This window comes from Mustela nivalis (genome assembly GCF_964662115.1).
Source record: "Mustela nivalis genome assembly, chromosome: 11".
Lineage (NCBI taxonomy): Eukaryota > Metazoa > Chordata > Mammalia > Carnivora > Mustelidae > Mustela > Mustela nivalis.
In genome coordinates this window covers 12298080-12315026 of record NC_139030.1, presented here as the reverse complement: position 1 = coordinate 12315026, position 16947 = coordinate 12298080, and the positions used below count along the sequence as shown (strand labels likewise).

Below are 16947 nucleotides of genomic sequence, written 5' to 3'. Positions count from 1 at the left end.
AGAGCTGGATGCTGGGATCGGGACCGGAGTCAGCCGCTCAACTAACTGAGCCACCCAGGCACCCCTCTACTCTTCTTTTTTTTTAAGTGGAAAGTTAGATTAGTGATTCTTTTTGTCTTTCTTCTTCACTTACATATGCATTTAGTGTCCTAAAGTTCCTTCTAAGCTCTGCCTTTGCCAGGTTTCACATATTTGATGGATTTTGTTTTCATTTTCATTTAGTTCAAATAATTTTTCATTTCTCTTGAGATTTATTGGCTCCTATTTTATTTATAGGTGTGTTATTTAATCTCCAGGCATTTTAGGATTCTAGTAGTTCTTTTGTTACAGATTTCTAGATTAATTTGCTGTGCTTTGAAAGGAGGTATTGTGTGATTTCTGTTCTTTGACATTTGTTAAGGTATGTTTTATGGCTGAGAATATGATCTGTCTTGGTTAATGTTTCAGATGAGCTTGAGAAAAATGTATATTTCCATATTGTAAGAAGTAATCTGTAAAGGTCAGTTATATTCATTTGATAGTATTGTTGAGTTCAGCTGTGTCCTTAATGATTTTCTGTGTGCTGAATTTGTCCTTTTCAGATAAACGGGTGTTGAAGTCTCCATCTATGATAGTGTATTCATGTAGTTCTATCAGTTTTTGCCTCTTGTTGTTAGGTTCATATTCATTAAGATTTTGTAATGTCTTCTAGGAGAATTTACCCCTTTGCCATTGTGGAATGCCCTACTTTATCCTCAATTACTATTTGCTTTGAAGTCTTGCTTTTTGTAAATATTAGAGCTGCTCTTTTTTTCTTTCATTCTTGCTTTTTTGAGATATAATTGATATATAACAGAATATTCATTTCAGGTGTACAGTAATGATTCAATATTTGTATATATTGCACAGTGATTATCACTGTGTATTTGGTCAGTATTCATCACTACACCATTACAATTCTTTTTCCTTGTGATGAGACTCTTAAGATCTGTCTTAGTAACTTTGAAATATATAATACAGTATTATTTAACTTTAATCACAGTGATATACATTACATCCCTAGTACTCCTGCTTTTTTTAAACTAGTTTTAGCATGGTATATTTTTATACATTTGTTTGCATTTAACCTATCTATGTTTTTATATTTAAACAAAATATGTTGTGTCTTGTGTTTTGAGCCACTCTGACAATGTGTCTTTTAATTGTTAAATTTAGCCCATTGACATTTTAAAGGATTTTTGATATATTTGTATTAGTATCTGCCTTATTTATTACTGTTTTCTATTTATTGCCCTTGTTCTTTTGTTTCCATTTTTGTGCTTCACTCGTTTTCCTGCCATTCTTGTTTTAATTGAGCATTTTATATGGTTTCATTCTCTCTTTTCCTAGCTTATTAGTTTTACTACTTTTATTTGTTTTTAGTGGTTGTTCTAGAGTTTGCAATTATATTTACATTAGTCTAAGTCTATTTTGAAATAATAGTATGCTAATTCCTTCCTCCTGTCCCTTGTATCATTGCTTTCAATCATTTCACTTATACATAAACATATATAAGTATATAATTGTGTATATATGATATGTACATAAACATACATAATTGTATACATTTTTGCTTTTATTATTTCAAACAAACTTATATGTTAGATCAGTTAAGAATAAGAAAAATCTAATTTTTATTTTACCATCACTTAGTTCTTCTTCAGTGTTTTTGCTTTCTTTATATAGATTCAAGTTTCTGGCCTATATAATTTTTTTTCTCTTTTAACATTTCTTGCAAGGCAGGTCTCGTTCCAACAAATTCCCCCAATTTTTGAGAATTTTTTTTTCATTCATTCTTGAAGGATAATTTCACAGAATATGAAATTTGGGGGTGATGGTTTTTTTCTCTCAACACTTTACCCACTCTGCTCTCTTCCTGCTTCATGATTTCTGAGAAGTTGGACTTAACTCTTCTTACCTTTCTTCCTCTGTAGGTAAGATGTTTTTTCCTCTGACTTCTTTCAAGATGTTTCTCTTTATTTTTAATTTTCTGTAATGTAAAACTGTGATATACCTAGGTATGGTTTTTAAGGCATTTATCCTGCTCGTGTTCTCTAAGCTTCCTTCATCTGTGGTTTGGCATTTGATGTTAATTTGGGAAAGTTCCTTAGTCATTTTTGTTTCAAACATTTCTTCTGTTACTTTCTCTTCTCCTTCCAGTATTTCTATTACCATATGTTACTGTATGTCACATCTTTTGTAGTTGTCCCACAATTCTTGAGTAGTCTGTTCAGTTCTTCTCTAGTCTTTGTTCTCTTTGCTTTTGGGGCTTTTGGGATTTTACTGATATATCTTCTGCCTTAGAGATTATTTCCTCAGCTGTGTCCAGTGTACCAATAAGGTCATGAAAAGTATTGTTTCTGTGATAGTGTTTTTTACCCATAGCATTTGGCGGGGGCTGTCTTTCTAATGAAACCTAATGATTTTCATCTCTGTGTTTACATTGTCCATCTGTTCTTACATCCTTTTTACTTTATCCATTAGTGCGCTTAGCGTATTAATCATAGGTGTTTTAAGTTACCAGTCTGATCATTCCTACATCTCTTTCGTGTTTGATTCTGCTTTGTCTCTTCACATCGTGTTTTTACCTTTTGGTATGCCTTGTAATTTTTCGATAGCCAGACATGATTTTCCAGTGAAAGGAAGTGCTATAAATAGGCTCTTAGTAATGTTGTTGTGAGGTGTAGGGGGATGGCAAGTGTTCTGTATTCTGTGATTACCTCTCAGTGTTTCAGAGAGCCGTTGCCTCTAGACTGTGAACTTCACAAGTGTTTCTCTGTTTTTTTCCTTCCCTGCTAGGTGGGATAGGATGGCATGAGTGAGCTAATTAGGCTTCCCCAAGTTGCTTAAACTCTGGTAGTACCCGAGCAGGTGAGGATTTGGCTAACTAGTTTCCCCTGAAGGCAGACCTTATTAAGAACAGAGTGCTCTAGTATATTTCAAGATGGTTCTTTTTCCCCTTCCCTTGCTGGAAACTCAAGGGTATTTTTCTCTGAATCTGATTGGACTCCTAGAGGTAAATTTCGCAATATTGTAGGAGGTCTCCCCTCCCCTGTAACTGAGTCCCTCTGGAGTTTTTCACTCTTGAATTTGTCCACATGGAGCCTCCAGCAGTTCTTAAATTACAGTTCGGGTTCCTCTGGCTCTGGTTCCTCTGGCAGTTTCTGTTCGGTGAGTCTGTGCTCTGGTAAGCTGCAATTCTCTGTCTTCACCTGTTAGACTCTCAAATCGGGAGCAGCAAGCAGTCCTGCGCCTCCCCTCTCTCATGAATCCAAGAGACGTTGATTTCTGAACCTGTTGAGCTTTTTACTTATTACAGTGGAGTGGTGATTTCTAAACTCCTTACAGAACCAGAAAACTGCTTGTAGTTTTGGTATCTCTTATTAGTATATCTTGAAATTTTAATTTGTTCTCTAGATATAAAATTGAGAAAGGCATAGTTCACAGCAATTATTCTGATAAAACTTTCCTTAGTTGAGTATATAAATTCTAATTATCTTTTCATGAAGCACCAAAGTCTTTAGATTTCTTAGGTAATGTGTGTATATATGATTGAATGTTTAGGGGTTACTGAATATACAGTTAAAAGATTATTTTTTGCATTATTAAGCTAGTGTTTTTATTTTTATTCAGTATTTTAAATAATCCAATTCATTCTCTTTTTATCCAGGTTGAAGATTGTAAAAATTTCATTTAAGTGCAAACAGTTTTTTATTCAACTTAGAAAAGAAGTGGTGAGTAGTGCTCTAATAATTATTCATATAAATGAATATACTTACAAATATTTGTATAAATATAAATAACAAACATGAATAATATTTATATAAATGAAGCCTTTTTTAAATACATATATATATATAAATGAAGTCTTAAGAAATGAAGTCATTCATGGCCAAACTTTTAGTATGAGTGAAAGTGTTATTAATATTGTTGATAACTGTGTACGGAGTTAGTTAATTCACATTTTATGTGAATTATGTTTATTTCCACACTGTCACTGTAGTCCTGATTTAAAATTCTTTTATATGTCCATTTTGCTCTCTTTTGAACTTTGAAACTGATCTCCATCGTCATGTTGTCAGTTGCCAGGGTCTATTCATGAGGGTGATAACCGAGAATTTTATATGTACACACACACACCCCACATTGAGTTATTGTGAAAATACAGTTTTGGAAAGAACTTGACCTTGTTAATGATTTTACCTATTTAATCAAAATTTAAATAATTTATCCTTAAATTATTTCTTACAAATCTTAACAAATTAATGCAAATTACAAGATGGTAGTGTGTGCATGTATGTGTAAAATGTATTTGAAACCTTAAAAATATTTGGGTCAGCTGCATTTTATCAGAATAATGATCTAAAGTGCCTGATTTATTATTTATACTCAAAAATATAAAAGTTTTTTTCTGTAGTTTTATTGAATTACACAGAAAAGTATACAAATATTAAGGATGGTGTTTCTGGTAAGTATGTAATGAATAAATACTGTTAATATGTAGAACATTACCACCACCTTGGTATTATTGCTACTGGAGCTGATGCCCCTTTGTCTTATTAACCTTCCTGTGAGGTAAATACTATTCTCATTTGTATCACCATGGATTAGTTTGCTTATTTTTAACTTTAAAAAATAAAATCTAACCATAACACTGTGAAATCATCCATATTTTTGCACAAAACAATAGTTTTCCTATTGCTGCTTGGTATTATATGGAATGAATATACCATAAGTTATTCATTCTTATGTTTGTGGACAATTTTGGCATTTCCCTGTTACGGCTATTATGACTAATGCTGCTAATGAAAATTTTTGTACATGTTTCAAAACATCTGGGTACTAGTGAACAAATACTTTAAATTATTATATTGGTATAATGCAATGTAGAAGTGAATTTTTCCAATTTTTTTCCTATTAACACTATTATTATTAGCAATAATAGTTGTGGTATTTAATATTTATTGAGGTCTTAATGTGTGATAATTGCACAGCTGTTTTCATATCATTTAAACCTCACAACTATTCTTCAAGGTTGTATATCATTAAGAATATGTTTAGCCACAGATAACATCAACAAAAGTCATCTAACAACTGATGAAAGAGTGTATATAGTCATGGTCTACAGAATGTTGCCTTGTTAATGTTTCTCTCTGAAATACCTATTTTTAAATAAGCAAACTTTATACAAACTACTTATCTTTCAATACAGTATTTTGTATCTATTGTGTACAAAATGTGGAGGGTGCTTTTTGTTGCAAATTTGTTACAAATTGTCCAAATACGATTAGTAGAAAGTCAGAATCACACAGAATTTTTGAACTATGCGAAGTGTCAAAAAAACATATATGATTCTTAGATCTACTCTTCTGAGAAGCATTACTGCAAACTGCTCTTTGTAAGATCTCCTCTATCATTTTGCTTTATTTATGGAGTGTGGTACAATATGTAAACTATTAGTTAGAGCCTACAAAGCCAGTTAAGCATAATTAAGAATTCTTTGGTAATCAAGAAGTAGTATTTTAAGCATATTATCTTCTCACATAGTAGTTTAATGTTTATACATGGGCATCTTACTGTATTTTAGCTACGAAAATATCTTCATATCTTTTGATAGGCAAACATTTAACACGACATAGAAAGAAAACTAACTTTAAAAGAAAAGATCAATAACTTGGACTGTGTTAAAATTAAAACTGTATTCACCAAAAGACATCATTAAGGGAGTGAAGTAGCACAGAATATGTATATCATATACACACAAGCGCACACACACCACACCGTTGGTGATATATCCAACCCAATCCAAAAATATGCTACTGATTCGAACATAAACTTCAGAAATGAGGTCTTCCACAAGGCCAGTTACCTGAGAAGGTGTGGAACCTCATTAGTCATCAGGGAAGTGTTAATTATAACCAAAATGTGATACTTCTACACATTTACCAGATTAATGAAAATATTGATAAGCAAGTGGCTGGTGACTGTGTGGAGGATATACCGCTGGAGGGAGGGAGTATATATTGATCTAACTATTTTGGAAAACTCTTGGGCATTATCGACTGAAGATGAACACAAATATCTTATAATCCAGCAATAGAAATGCACACGCATAACAGTATCTTTATATCCTCAAACTGGAAACATCAAATGTCTATCAATAACAAATGGATAAATAAACTGGTATACGCATATGGTAGAATGTTACATAGAATGAAAATGACTTTCACAACCGTATGGATGAATATAGAAGCATAATACAAAAGAAATCAGACGTAAAGACATGTATGTATGATTCCATGTATATAAAGTTCAACAGCTATAAATAATCTATTGTGATAAAAGTCAGAAGAGTGATTACCTTTGAAAAGATAATCCTGTAGAAAGGAAGCACAAATAGTACTTCAGAGTTGCTGGTAATAATCCATTTCTTGTTCTGGTTGGGTATTAAATGGTTGCATTCATTGTGTGAAAACCAGAGCTATATACTTAAAACCTGTGTGCCTTACTATATATAATTTACTTCAGTGAATTCAATTCCATTGAAATAGTAATTTGTGCCAAACTTTTAGAGAAAAATTAAAGAAGTGATTCTGTTATGTTGCCACATACTTTAAAAGTTGAGTTGCATTATAGTGTTCAGAAGTACTGAATGAATATTCCTATGTACTGACAATCTAGATAGGTTTATGAATTTTAAAATATTTTTAATAGGTGTGATAGTATATCTTAAAGTTTAGTTCATGGGCCAGGGTTATATTTTGAAATAGAATTATAGCTAGAAAGTTTTGAAAACAGATATATATTGGTCTTTAACTTATTTCTGATTGTGTTCTAAAATAAAAGTCCTAAGAGTCGTAATATTACAGAATGAGGTGAGATCCACATTTTGCTAACCTTTACGTTTATTTTACTGCTGTTTTATTAGATAAGCAAAAAAAAGTATTGTGCTATAAGGATTAGCTGTTTGTAAGGCTAGAATATTTATCTGCAGAAAGTAAACTAAATGGAACATTAGATCCTGATGTCTTCCTGGTATTCTCTGCATTTTGTCGTTTATTACAGCATGAATCTAGAGAAACGTTATTGGGATTTAATATGGTGAATTACAGAGCATGCAAAAACTTGTGGAAAGCATGTGTAGAACATCACACATTCTTCCGTTTGGACAGACCACTTCCACCTCAAAAGAATTTTTTTGCACATTATTTTACATTAGGTTCAAAATTTCGGTACTGGTGAGTATTGCTTGTGCATTAATGCTTTGTTACTGGATTTTTCTTCACTTTAAAGGCCTGTTGTAATCAATCATACTATGTGTATAATTCATACACACCTACTGAGTCAAAATCTCTGGAGCGTGGACACTGTATATAGATCAGCAAAAAGTTCTAAAGGTTATTGTGATCCAACCAGATGGAGAAACCTTTTCCATTGACCGTATTTCTAACAAGATAACATTATTTTCTAAAGTAAATCAATCATACCTAATTATTTACATTCTAGATATGTTATGAATTCCATAGTGTCTTTGTTAAATATTTATATGAAAATTTTTCTTTGTTCTAAGACATCTTTATTTGTAAAAGCAAAAATATCTTCTGCATGAGCATATAATTGCCAGTTTCCCTCACTATCCAAAAGTAGAATGTTCCTGTTAAACCTTTTGTAAGTCAAATGGCATAAAGTAAAGAAGCCATTACCATTAGTTTATATGGAAAAATTATTTAGCATTTCCAGACCCCAAGAATGACCTCTCATAGTTTTTTTTTTCTTACACCTTAGGACACATCTTACCAACAAATGCACAAAATAAATGGAGATAAAGCACAGATGATCAAAGACACAGTTCAAATATGTGGCTTTGGTGGCTTAATGCTGAGATGCTGAGTGTGCTTCATTGGAAAGATCTTGATGGGGTACTCTCACTGCCGTGTGCACAGCCTCTACAGTGGCTTGCTACAAAACAAATGCTGAATGCTTTTTTCTCCCTTTTTTTTGTAAAAGCAAAGTGGCATAACACAAACTTTGAAAAAGTGGGGAATAATTATACTTTGCTTTTTATGTATGAGTTTGTTAAACCCTTTTGTTATAAGGAGTTCAGGCACCTATTATGCAAAACTCACATTTAGTCATTGAATATTAACCCCAGATTCCTTTTCCTAAAACTTTATTTATTCTTGATAGCTTTTATTTTTCCTGAAGGAAACAGTCTTTGAGGGATAATTCTAAATTTGGAGAAGTTCTGATTAATTTTGCCTCTGGAGTTCTTAAAAGACCCATGAAAGCTAGTTTTTAAGTGCAACCTGGTAAAAAATTACATAGCAAAGTCATTCATAATCTTTTATTAAAACAAATGTTATCCATTTCTGTTTCTGCTTCAAAAAAGATTTTCCATCTTCAGTAAATAAAACCTTTTATCATTATGTGTTAGATTAATTCATGTTTTATATTCATGTGGAAATATTGAGAATGCCTCAGAAATCTCAAACATTTATAAATGCCCAATTTGTAATTTCAGAAAAAATAACAGCATAAAACTTTTAAATATACTCTTAAGCGACACTTAAACAGAATTAGGAAACTTTAATCACAGAAATGGCACAGCAGGTTCTTAAGTGGTGTCATATTTAACTCTTTTGTACCTTTCCTAAAAGCAATTTTGAGAAAAGTAAGGTGATGGTACTTGTAAATTTAAAAATAGACTGATGGGGCATCTGGGTGGCTCAGTGCATTGAACGTCTGACTCTTAATCCCATATTAGGTCTTGATCTCAGGGTTATGAGTTCAAGCCTCACACTTCCGCTCCATGCTTGGTTTGGAGCCTACTTGGATGGGTGGATGGATGGGTAGATGGATGGATGGACAGATGGACGGACTGAGAAAACAAGTATTGTATCATTGGTGAAAGTGAAGAAAAAAATTTTTAAAGCCTTGTCTAAATCTCGGGAGGGGCAGAAGAAATCTCCATTGAGAAAATAGTGTAGTAGTCCCTCAATGAACTTAATTATTGATTAAATGACCGTCAGGGTTATTATCTAAGGACTACACTTTTCTTTAGCAGAATTCTTCCTTCCCTCTGTTCTTGAAAATATGACATACCATAAAGGTATACACACCATATCTCCTAGGCAACAGAAATGCATAGAGTATAGTAACCTGCCTTTGACTGTAATTCAGATTGGTGTCAGATACAATGAGAAAAAAATAAAAGATTTTACCCAATCTGTACCACAGCAAACAAAATCTAATCAAAATGACAAGAACAATAGACAGTTAAAGAAACCAGTTTGGGAGAAAAATCTCTGAAAGAGGATGTAATTTCAACCACAGATGTTAATAAAAACAAACTAAAGAACAATCTAAGAAAAAAAAAATATTGGCAGGGTGAGGAGCAATATCTGCCATTCAGGCTGTTACTGCTCTTGGAATATGTGCCTCATAGTGGCAAATTTTATATTTTTAAACAGCTTTATTAAGGTCTAATTGGTATACAGTAAACTACCATGTTTAGCATCTAAAGTTTGATGTTTGTAGATTTATGTACATCCCTGAATCCATCACCATAATCAAAATAACAAGCGTATCTTCCCCCATTTTTCCTTCATGTTCCTCTGTAACCTCTTTCTTCTACCCTTCTTTGTCCCCACAGCCACGATCTGTTTTCTGTCTCTATAAATTGGCTTGCATTTTAAAGGATTTTATAGAAATTGAAACATATATATTACGTACTCTTTTTAGTCCAGCCTCTTTGACTCATCATAATTATTCTGATGAAATTCATCTGTGTTCTTGTCTGTATTGGTAGTTCGTTTCTTTTTATTGTGGAGTATTACTCCACTGTATAGCTATATTACAATATGTTAATCCATTCACTTACTTATGGATATGAAGTGACTGTTTCCCCATTTGGGTTGTTTCCAGGTTTGAGCTATTAAAAATAAAGCTGCTGTGGCCATTCATGTAGAAGTATTTATATGGTTTAACTTCCCTTGGTTAAATACCTATGAGTGCAGTGGCTAGATTACAAGAAACTGCCAGTCATTTTTTCAAGGCTGTTTTTACCATTTTATGTACCCACCAGCTGTGAGAGTTCCATTACATTTTCATCAAGCCTGTTGTTACCTCTTTTGTAGAATACACAATTTTGGTGAAATTTAGTTTACCATTGTATTCTTTCATGGATCTTTCTTTTGGCATCATATCTAAGAAATCTTTGCCTAACCCAAGGCTGAAAAGATTTATTCCTCTGTTTTCTTTTAAGACTTCTATAGTTTTAGTTCTTACACTTAGCTCTCTGATCCATTTGGAAATAATTTTTGTATATGTTTTAAAATATAAACAAAAATAGATAAAGTTCATTTTTTTGCATATGGATAGACAGTTGTTCCAGCACCATTTTTTCAAGGATTGCCCTTTCTTTTTCCACTGAATTGCCTTTACCCCTTTGTTGAATATCAGTTTTCAATATTTGTGTGGACTTATTTTTGGATTCATTTGTAAATCTTAAAATATAGTAGTATTAGTGCTCCAACTTTTTTTTTTTAAAGTTGTTTCAAATGTTTTAGGTCCTTTGCATTTTCATCTGAACTTTAGAACCAGCTGATCAGTTTCTACAAAAAAGACTTCTTGGGGGAGGCGCACCTGGGTGGCAGTTAAGGGTCTAACTCTTGATTTCAGGTCAGGTCCTAATCTTCAGGTTGTGGGATGGAGCCCCACATTGGCTTTGCACAGAGCAATGGAGCCTGCTTGAAATTCTCTTTCTTTTTACCCTCTACCCACCACCTCCACCTCCCGGCTCATGCACTTTCTCTCTCTCTTTCTTAAAAAACAAACAAACAAAAAACCATGTCTTGGATTTTAATTGGGATTGTGCTGAAACTATAGATCAATTTCAGGAGAATTGACATCTTAAAAATATTGAGTTTTCAAACTCATGAAACATGATACATCTTTTATTTATTTAAGTTATCTTTTACTATTCTCAGTTTATCAGTGTACAGGTCTTTCACAAATTTACAAGTTTCACAGGTCCATGCTAAATTTATCCTTAATTTCTTAAGGTCTTTTTCAATTTTAATTTCATATTGTTCACTATTAAGCAGAAATGCCGTTGATCTTTTTAATGTTGATCTGATTTCAGTAGTAATGTATTGCTTACCTCACTTTTTCTAGGAGCTTTTTTGTAGCTTCCAGCAGATTTTCTATGTAGAGAATAAAGACAGTTTCAATTCTTCCTCTCCATTCTGATCCTTTTGGTTTCTTTTTCTTTCCTTATTCCCCCAGCTAGAACCTCCAGTACAGTGCTGAATAGAAGTGGTGAGAATAAATATCCTGGTCTTTTCCTTTCTTGGGGGGTGGGGGGGGGGAGATATTCAGTCTTTTGCTACTAAGTGTGGTATTAGTTGTAGGCCCTTCATAGATGTTGTATAATAATGCTTGTTGAGGAAGTTCCCTCGATATTTCAATTGCTGGAAGTTTTTGTTAGAATACTGGTTTTTGTCAAATGCTTTTTCTGCAACTATTACAAAGATGATATGGTTTTTCTTTTTAATTTGTTTGTATGATAAATTACATTGAGTTTCAAGTGCTAACCCTACCCCACATTCCTAGGATAAACCCCATTTGGTCATGATTTTTTATCCTTTTTTTATCCTGTTCTATTCAGTTTGCCAAATTTTTGTTTAGAAATTTTACATCTATGTTCATGAAGGATACTGCTCTGTAGTTTTCTTTTCTTGTAATATCAGTGTCAGGTTTTGGTGTCAAGGTAATTTCAGCCTCAATGAATGAGTTGGGAAGTGTTGCCTCATTTTCAGTTTTCTAGGAAAGTTTCTGTAGTAGTGGTATTATTTCCTTTTAAAATGTTTGGCAGGGGGCACCTGGGTGGCTCAGTTGGTTAAGCGTCTGCCTTCAACTCAGGTCATGATCTCAGGGTCCTGGGTTGGAGCCCCGTGTTGGGCTCCCTGCTTACTAGGGAATCTGCTTCTCCCTCTTCTTCTGCCCCTCCCCATGCTCGTGCTCTCTCTCACACTCACTCTTTCTGTCTCAAGTAAATAAAATCTTAAAAAAATATATGTTTGGCACAATTTACCAATTTATCTAGGTCGGAAGTTTTGTTTATAGGAAGCTTTTGAGCAACACATTCAAATTCTTTCATAGATATAAAGCAGTTCAGGTTTTCTTCTTCTCAGTGAGCTTTGCAGTTCATGTTTTTCAAGGAATTTATCTCTTTCCTCTAAGTTAACGAATTTTTTGGCATAAAGTTTATGGTATTCTTTTTTATTATAATGTGAGCCACTCTTTGTCTGCCACGTCCTAAAGAAAAAAAGCAACTGAAAAATACTAAACTTAACTGCATTTCAAGTCTAAAGCCAATAAACATTATCAAATATACAAAACCTCAGAGAATATAACATCTCTGAGCCCATCTGGGGGAATTTTTTTTTTTTTTTAATGTTTAGGTGATCTCTGTACCCAATGTGGGGCTCTGACTCACAACCCTGAGAACAAGAGTCATAAGCTTTCCTGACTGAACCAGCCAGGCATCCAGAAAAGAACTTCTTTAAGAAAATTAAGTCATCCAAGAGATAAGTCAGCATGACTCAAAAAGAATCTTAGGGGCACCTGGGTGGCTCAGTGGGTTAAGCTTCTGCCTTTGTCTCAGGTCATGGGATCAAGCCCCACATCGGGCTCTCTGCCTAGCAGGGAGCCTGCTTCCCCCTTTTTCTCTCTGCCTGCTCTCTCTGCCTATTTGTGATATCTCTCTCTCTCTCTCTCTCTCTGTCAAATAAATAAATAAAATCTTTAAAAAAAAAAGAATCTTGGAAAAGAACTAAGAATGAAGGTTAGGTGATTTAAACATAGAACTAATCCTTGACAACTATCAGAATTATGACTATAGAAAATTAAAATGCTATAAACTTTGATAAAGTAAAAATAACAATATAATAAAATGAGGAAGCAAGGGACTAGTGGAAGTATGAGAATCCATATTAACAAAGATTAAATATTTATAACACCAACTCCTTAAGGTTTTCCTAATCTTTCTTTCTTTATGTGTGAATGGCAGTATTCTTTTAGTTCAAGGGAAATAAGTTTAATACTGTTTTCATTAAAAGTGGGATATTTAGCATAATCATTGTATTAATAGAATTATGTCCCTATTTTTAGCATTTTTTATGTATATAGATATCATTCTAAATGTTTTTTACCTGCTGATAATGGAGATTATTTCTTAGGGATAAGACTCTGACTAAATTTGGCGGGTTTATTTTTTTCTAATTTAATTTTCTTTTTTTAATTTGGGATTTAAAAAAATATTTTTGTTTTGCTCCTCTGTATTGCTGAAATTACTTATAATGAACCTGTGTTCTTCTACCAGTTGTCATTTTCTCATTGTCCTAAAAATAAGTATCTTACTATCAGAATTTTGTGTTTTTAGATTATGGTACAGTTTTGTGTTTTGTTCTAATAATAGTAATATTAAACCCCTAAAGAACAATATTATGGATAATAGGAAATATAAACCTCTAATGCTCCCCCATATTTCAATTCTGCATTTATGTTTTTGTTACAAAAGTCAACTTGTTAATGCCTTTTTAGCCTTTTGAGTAATAGTTTCCCATTTGAATCCTCTTCACTGTAAGTTATCAGTCAGACACATAGGAAGTCCTTTTCATTTTTCAAATAAAAGCAGTTTGAGGGACTCAGTTACAAAGGTATTAGAGAGGCTAGCAAAACAAAAAGGGAGAAGAAGGAGAGTTTTAGAGAAGTAAACGGGAAAAATGGATCATGCTTAAGGCTCAGAAACTTGTGTTACATCTAGGCTGGAATCCGTAAGCCTAGAACTGCTACTTTACTGTTAGAGCCATTGCCACAGTTGGTTCTGGATCTGCCCAAGAGGTGCTGCTTTGATCAGGGATGGTACATAACATCTATGTGCTGTCTCTCCCAGCATCCTGTTCCCACTCTTGTTACAGCAGTCACCAGTGTCTGCCAGTCTTCTGCTTTTGACTCCCTCTACTTTCTGATCACCCATTAGAGAAAATGTAAAACCTAATAGAAAACCAACTCACAAAGGAACCTAGAAAATAGTTTGTTGACTAGCAAGCCTACAAAACTTAGCCAAGCACAGGAGGAGGATTGAGGCCTATGACAGCTCCGTTAACATTAAATTAAATTAGTGTATATAAGTAAACCATGTACGTTTATCGTTGTAAAAGTTAAATTTTATGTTTGTAGTCCTTACATACTTTTAAAACATCCAAAACACCTTTTAGTCATCAAAATGGTTGATAATACTGTAATTGAGGTAGGAATGGCAGTATGACAAATGTTTATCTGGACATGGTCTTATCCCTAATGTGTATGCATTAAATAAATATTTTTTCCTTCATAATAAGCAATGGTTAAAAATACTAGAACTTTTTTAAGACTTAAAATGTTGATACGTTATTTAGACTGAGAGATGGAATTTCATATATCAGAGAATTTATTAATTGCTCCATCAACCTACTGAAATACAAACCTTTATTACCTCTCTTCCAAAACATCCAGTGGATTAAAGTTGTTCTAAAGTGGAAATGCAAAACAATAGTGAACCTCAATTTGTTACCTTGCTCACAATTGCAAGTATACCTTATCCTTTTTTAATTTTTTTTTCAGTGTTCCAAAATTCATTGTTTATGCATCACACTCAGTGCTCCATGCAATATGTGCCTTCCTTAATACCCAATACTTTATCCTACTTACAGGAAATATATTTTCTTAAGAAACTTCAGTGTACCTAAGTTTAAAAATCATGGTTAGGTTTCTGACTTTTCCATTAAAACTTGAACAGATAGACCATTCTGTTTACATGAATCTATACTTATCCACAGAAGATGTTTATTAAAATTGCTTACTTTGCTTTAGAAACCTATATTTGGGGAGGGGGAGAAAGAAACATATATTTGGCTTTTTTTTATATGAACTAGGTATCTACATATGTAAATAGTTATATTTGATATATTGGACATTTATCTATTCACACTTAAATAATGTGATGTGTCAAGTAGCAAATTCTCCGAAAACCAAGTTTTTAGTAACAGATTTGGTGAACACATTGGTTTACCACAGAGGAGGCTCAGTTTCCACTCATAATGTGCTTGCTACACGGATTGGCTTCAGTTTGCAACCATATTTCTGTCCTTCCTGTATACAAGAGTCTGGAGTTGCCAATGTCTGGACAAGGAAGGATTTGAGGATATAACCAGTCTTCATATCTGTTATCATTATCAGTAGATAAGAAAGAAAAGTCCAAGGAAATAGTAAGAATCTTTAGGATTCTTCCTGTTTCAGGTCCTTCATCAAGGAGTAGTAGAGACACTAACTAAACCACAGACCCAACATATAGTGTGAGGGTGATAGTCATTTTCAACTAACAGAGTATCTGAAAATGGAGTGTCTATGGAATACATTGTTGTTCACTAATGGTGGAGCTGTAAATAAGCTTCATCCATTCAGGTAGAACTGGAATTTAGTCCAGTCTTTTCTTCTTATCCTCTGCCACCTTTTCTCTGCTAGAAATTTGTTTCTTATGAAGTTGTAATATAATCATGTGTGTGTTGTTATTTTGTCTTAGTGTTCTCTTTAAAATATTATTATTGTGCATGTTTATGTATTTCAGTGGGAGAACTGAAGTCCAGTCAGTTCAGTATGGCAAAGAAAAAGCAAATAAAGACAGGGTATTTGCAAGGTAAGCCACCTCTTCTATTTCAGTGTCTAAATTGCTTGTAAAAGATAAAAATTACTAAAAACACTTTTTCCAATGTGATTACAGAATTATCACATGATCCTTTATTTAATTAAGTAATAAGTTATGTTGAAGGAGTAATGATTTGTCTAATTTATTCATTCCCTTTTTGTTTTTTTACATGAGTAAAATTAACCCTGTGCCAAGCATTATAGTTCTGACCAGCCTAAATCAAGTATTTTATTATTAATGTAACATTTTGTTAGAAAGTCGATTTCATGCACATTTTTAAACATTTTTGAAATTTTTGAACATTTTTGAAAAACATAATGATTAATTTCATATATTATTCAGTCCATTTCCATTTCTTTAAATCACATTGTTAAGAAATAAATTTATTTTTTTGGGTACCACTTAGTTATCTTTGTATTTTTAGGAGCTGTTTATAACCAGTTTGTTTTTTAATGAGTGAAATGACAGTCAGGTTTGTGTTTTAGAAAACAGGTTTAAGAGCCCTTGATGGAGAATGGGTTAGAAGTAAGGACTCAGCACTATAAAACCAATTAAAGGTTGCAGTAATCCAAGTGAAAAAGAAGTGAAAAATTCAAGTGAATTAAAACAGTAGTGATGAAATGGAGACTAGGGAACAAATTTGGGGAACATTTTGTAGGTAGAACTAGAAGAAATTGTTAATCAATTAGAGGGAAGTGTGTTGGAGACAGGAGTATATGGAAAGGCCATCATATTTGAGTGATATAAGGTGGACAAGGGGCTATAGAAAGAGAACAGATTTGTATTGGAAAAAGGAGTTAAACTGGCACAGGTCTAGTTTGAGATGTGCGAGCTACATTCTCATAGAATTATCCAATAAATGAAAGGAGGAAGAATGACCAGATTGGTGGCAGCAAATAATTATCAAAGACGTACTCTACTGGGAATATAGTGAATATAGTGAAGAACAAAATACACAGCTTAGTCCTATGGAGCTTAAATTCTAATTGGTACAGCAGATACCTGATGTAAGTAAAGGATTAAGCCAGCACAAGACGTGGAGCTGGAGCCCACTTGTCATGTTAGAGGAAGGCCAGCCAGTAATGGACCAGAAAGAGCAAGGCAGGCCTAGAGAAGGTGATTAGAAAGGAACTTGTATGACTCCATGTAAGATAATGGTAAGGACTTTGGATTTAAGGGCT

At 33.3% G+C, this 16947-nt stretch overlaps 1 protein-coding gene across 4 annotated transcripts in view; it reads left to right on the top strand.

Annotated features, from left to right (window-relative positions):
• The window catches only part of PTPN4 (protein tyrosine phosphatase non-receptor type 4), a 220278-nt gene that overhangs the window by 146203 nt on the left and 57128 nt on the right, over nucleotides 1-16947 (top strand). For all 4 annotated transcript variants that reach the window (XM_082689825.1, XM_082689824.1, XM_082689827.1 and 1 more), the window contains 3 exons: nucleotides 3689-3752; nucleotides 7084-7256; nucleotides 15689-15757. In XM_082689825.1, coding sequence (XP_082545951.1) covers nucleotides 3689-3752; nucleotides 7084-7256; nucleotides 15689-15757 — 306 coding nt within the window. The remainder of the gene's footprint in view (nucleotides 1-3688; nucleotides 3753-7083; nucleotides 7257-15688; nucleotides 15758-16947) is intronic.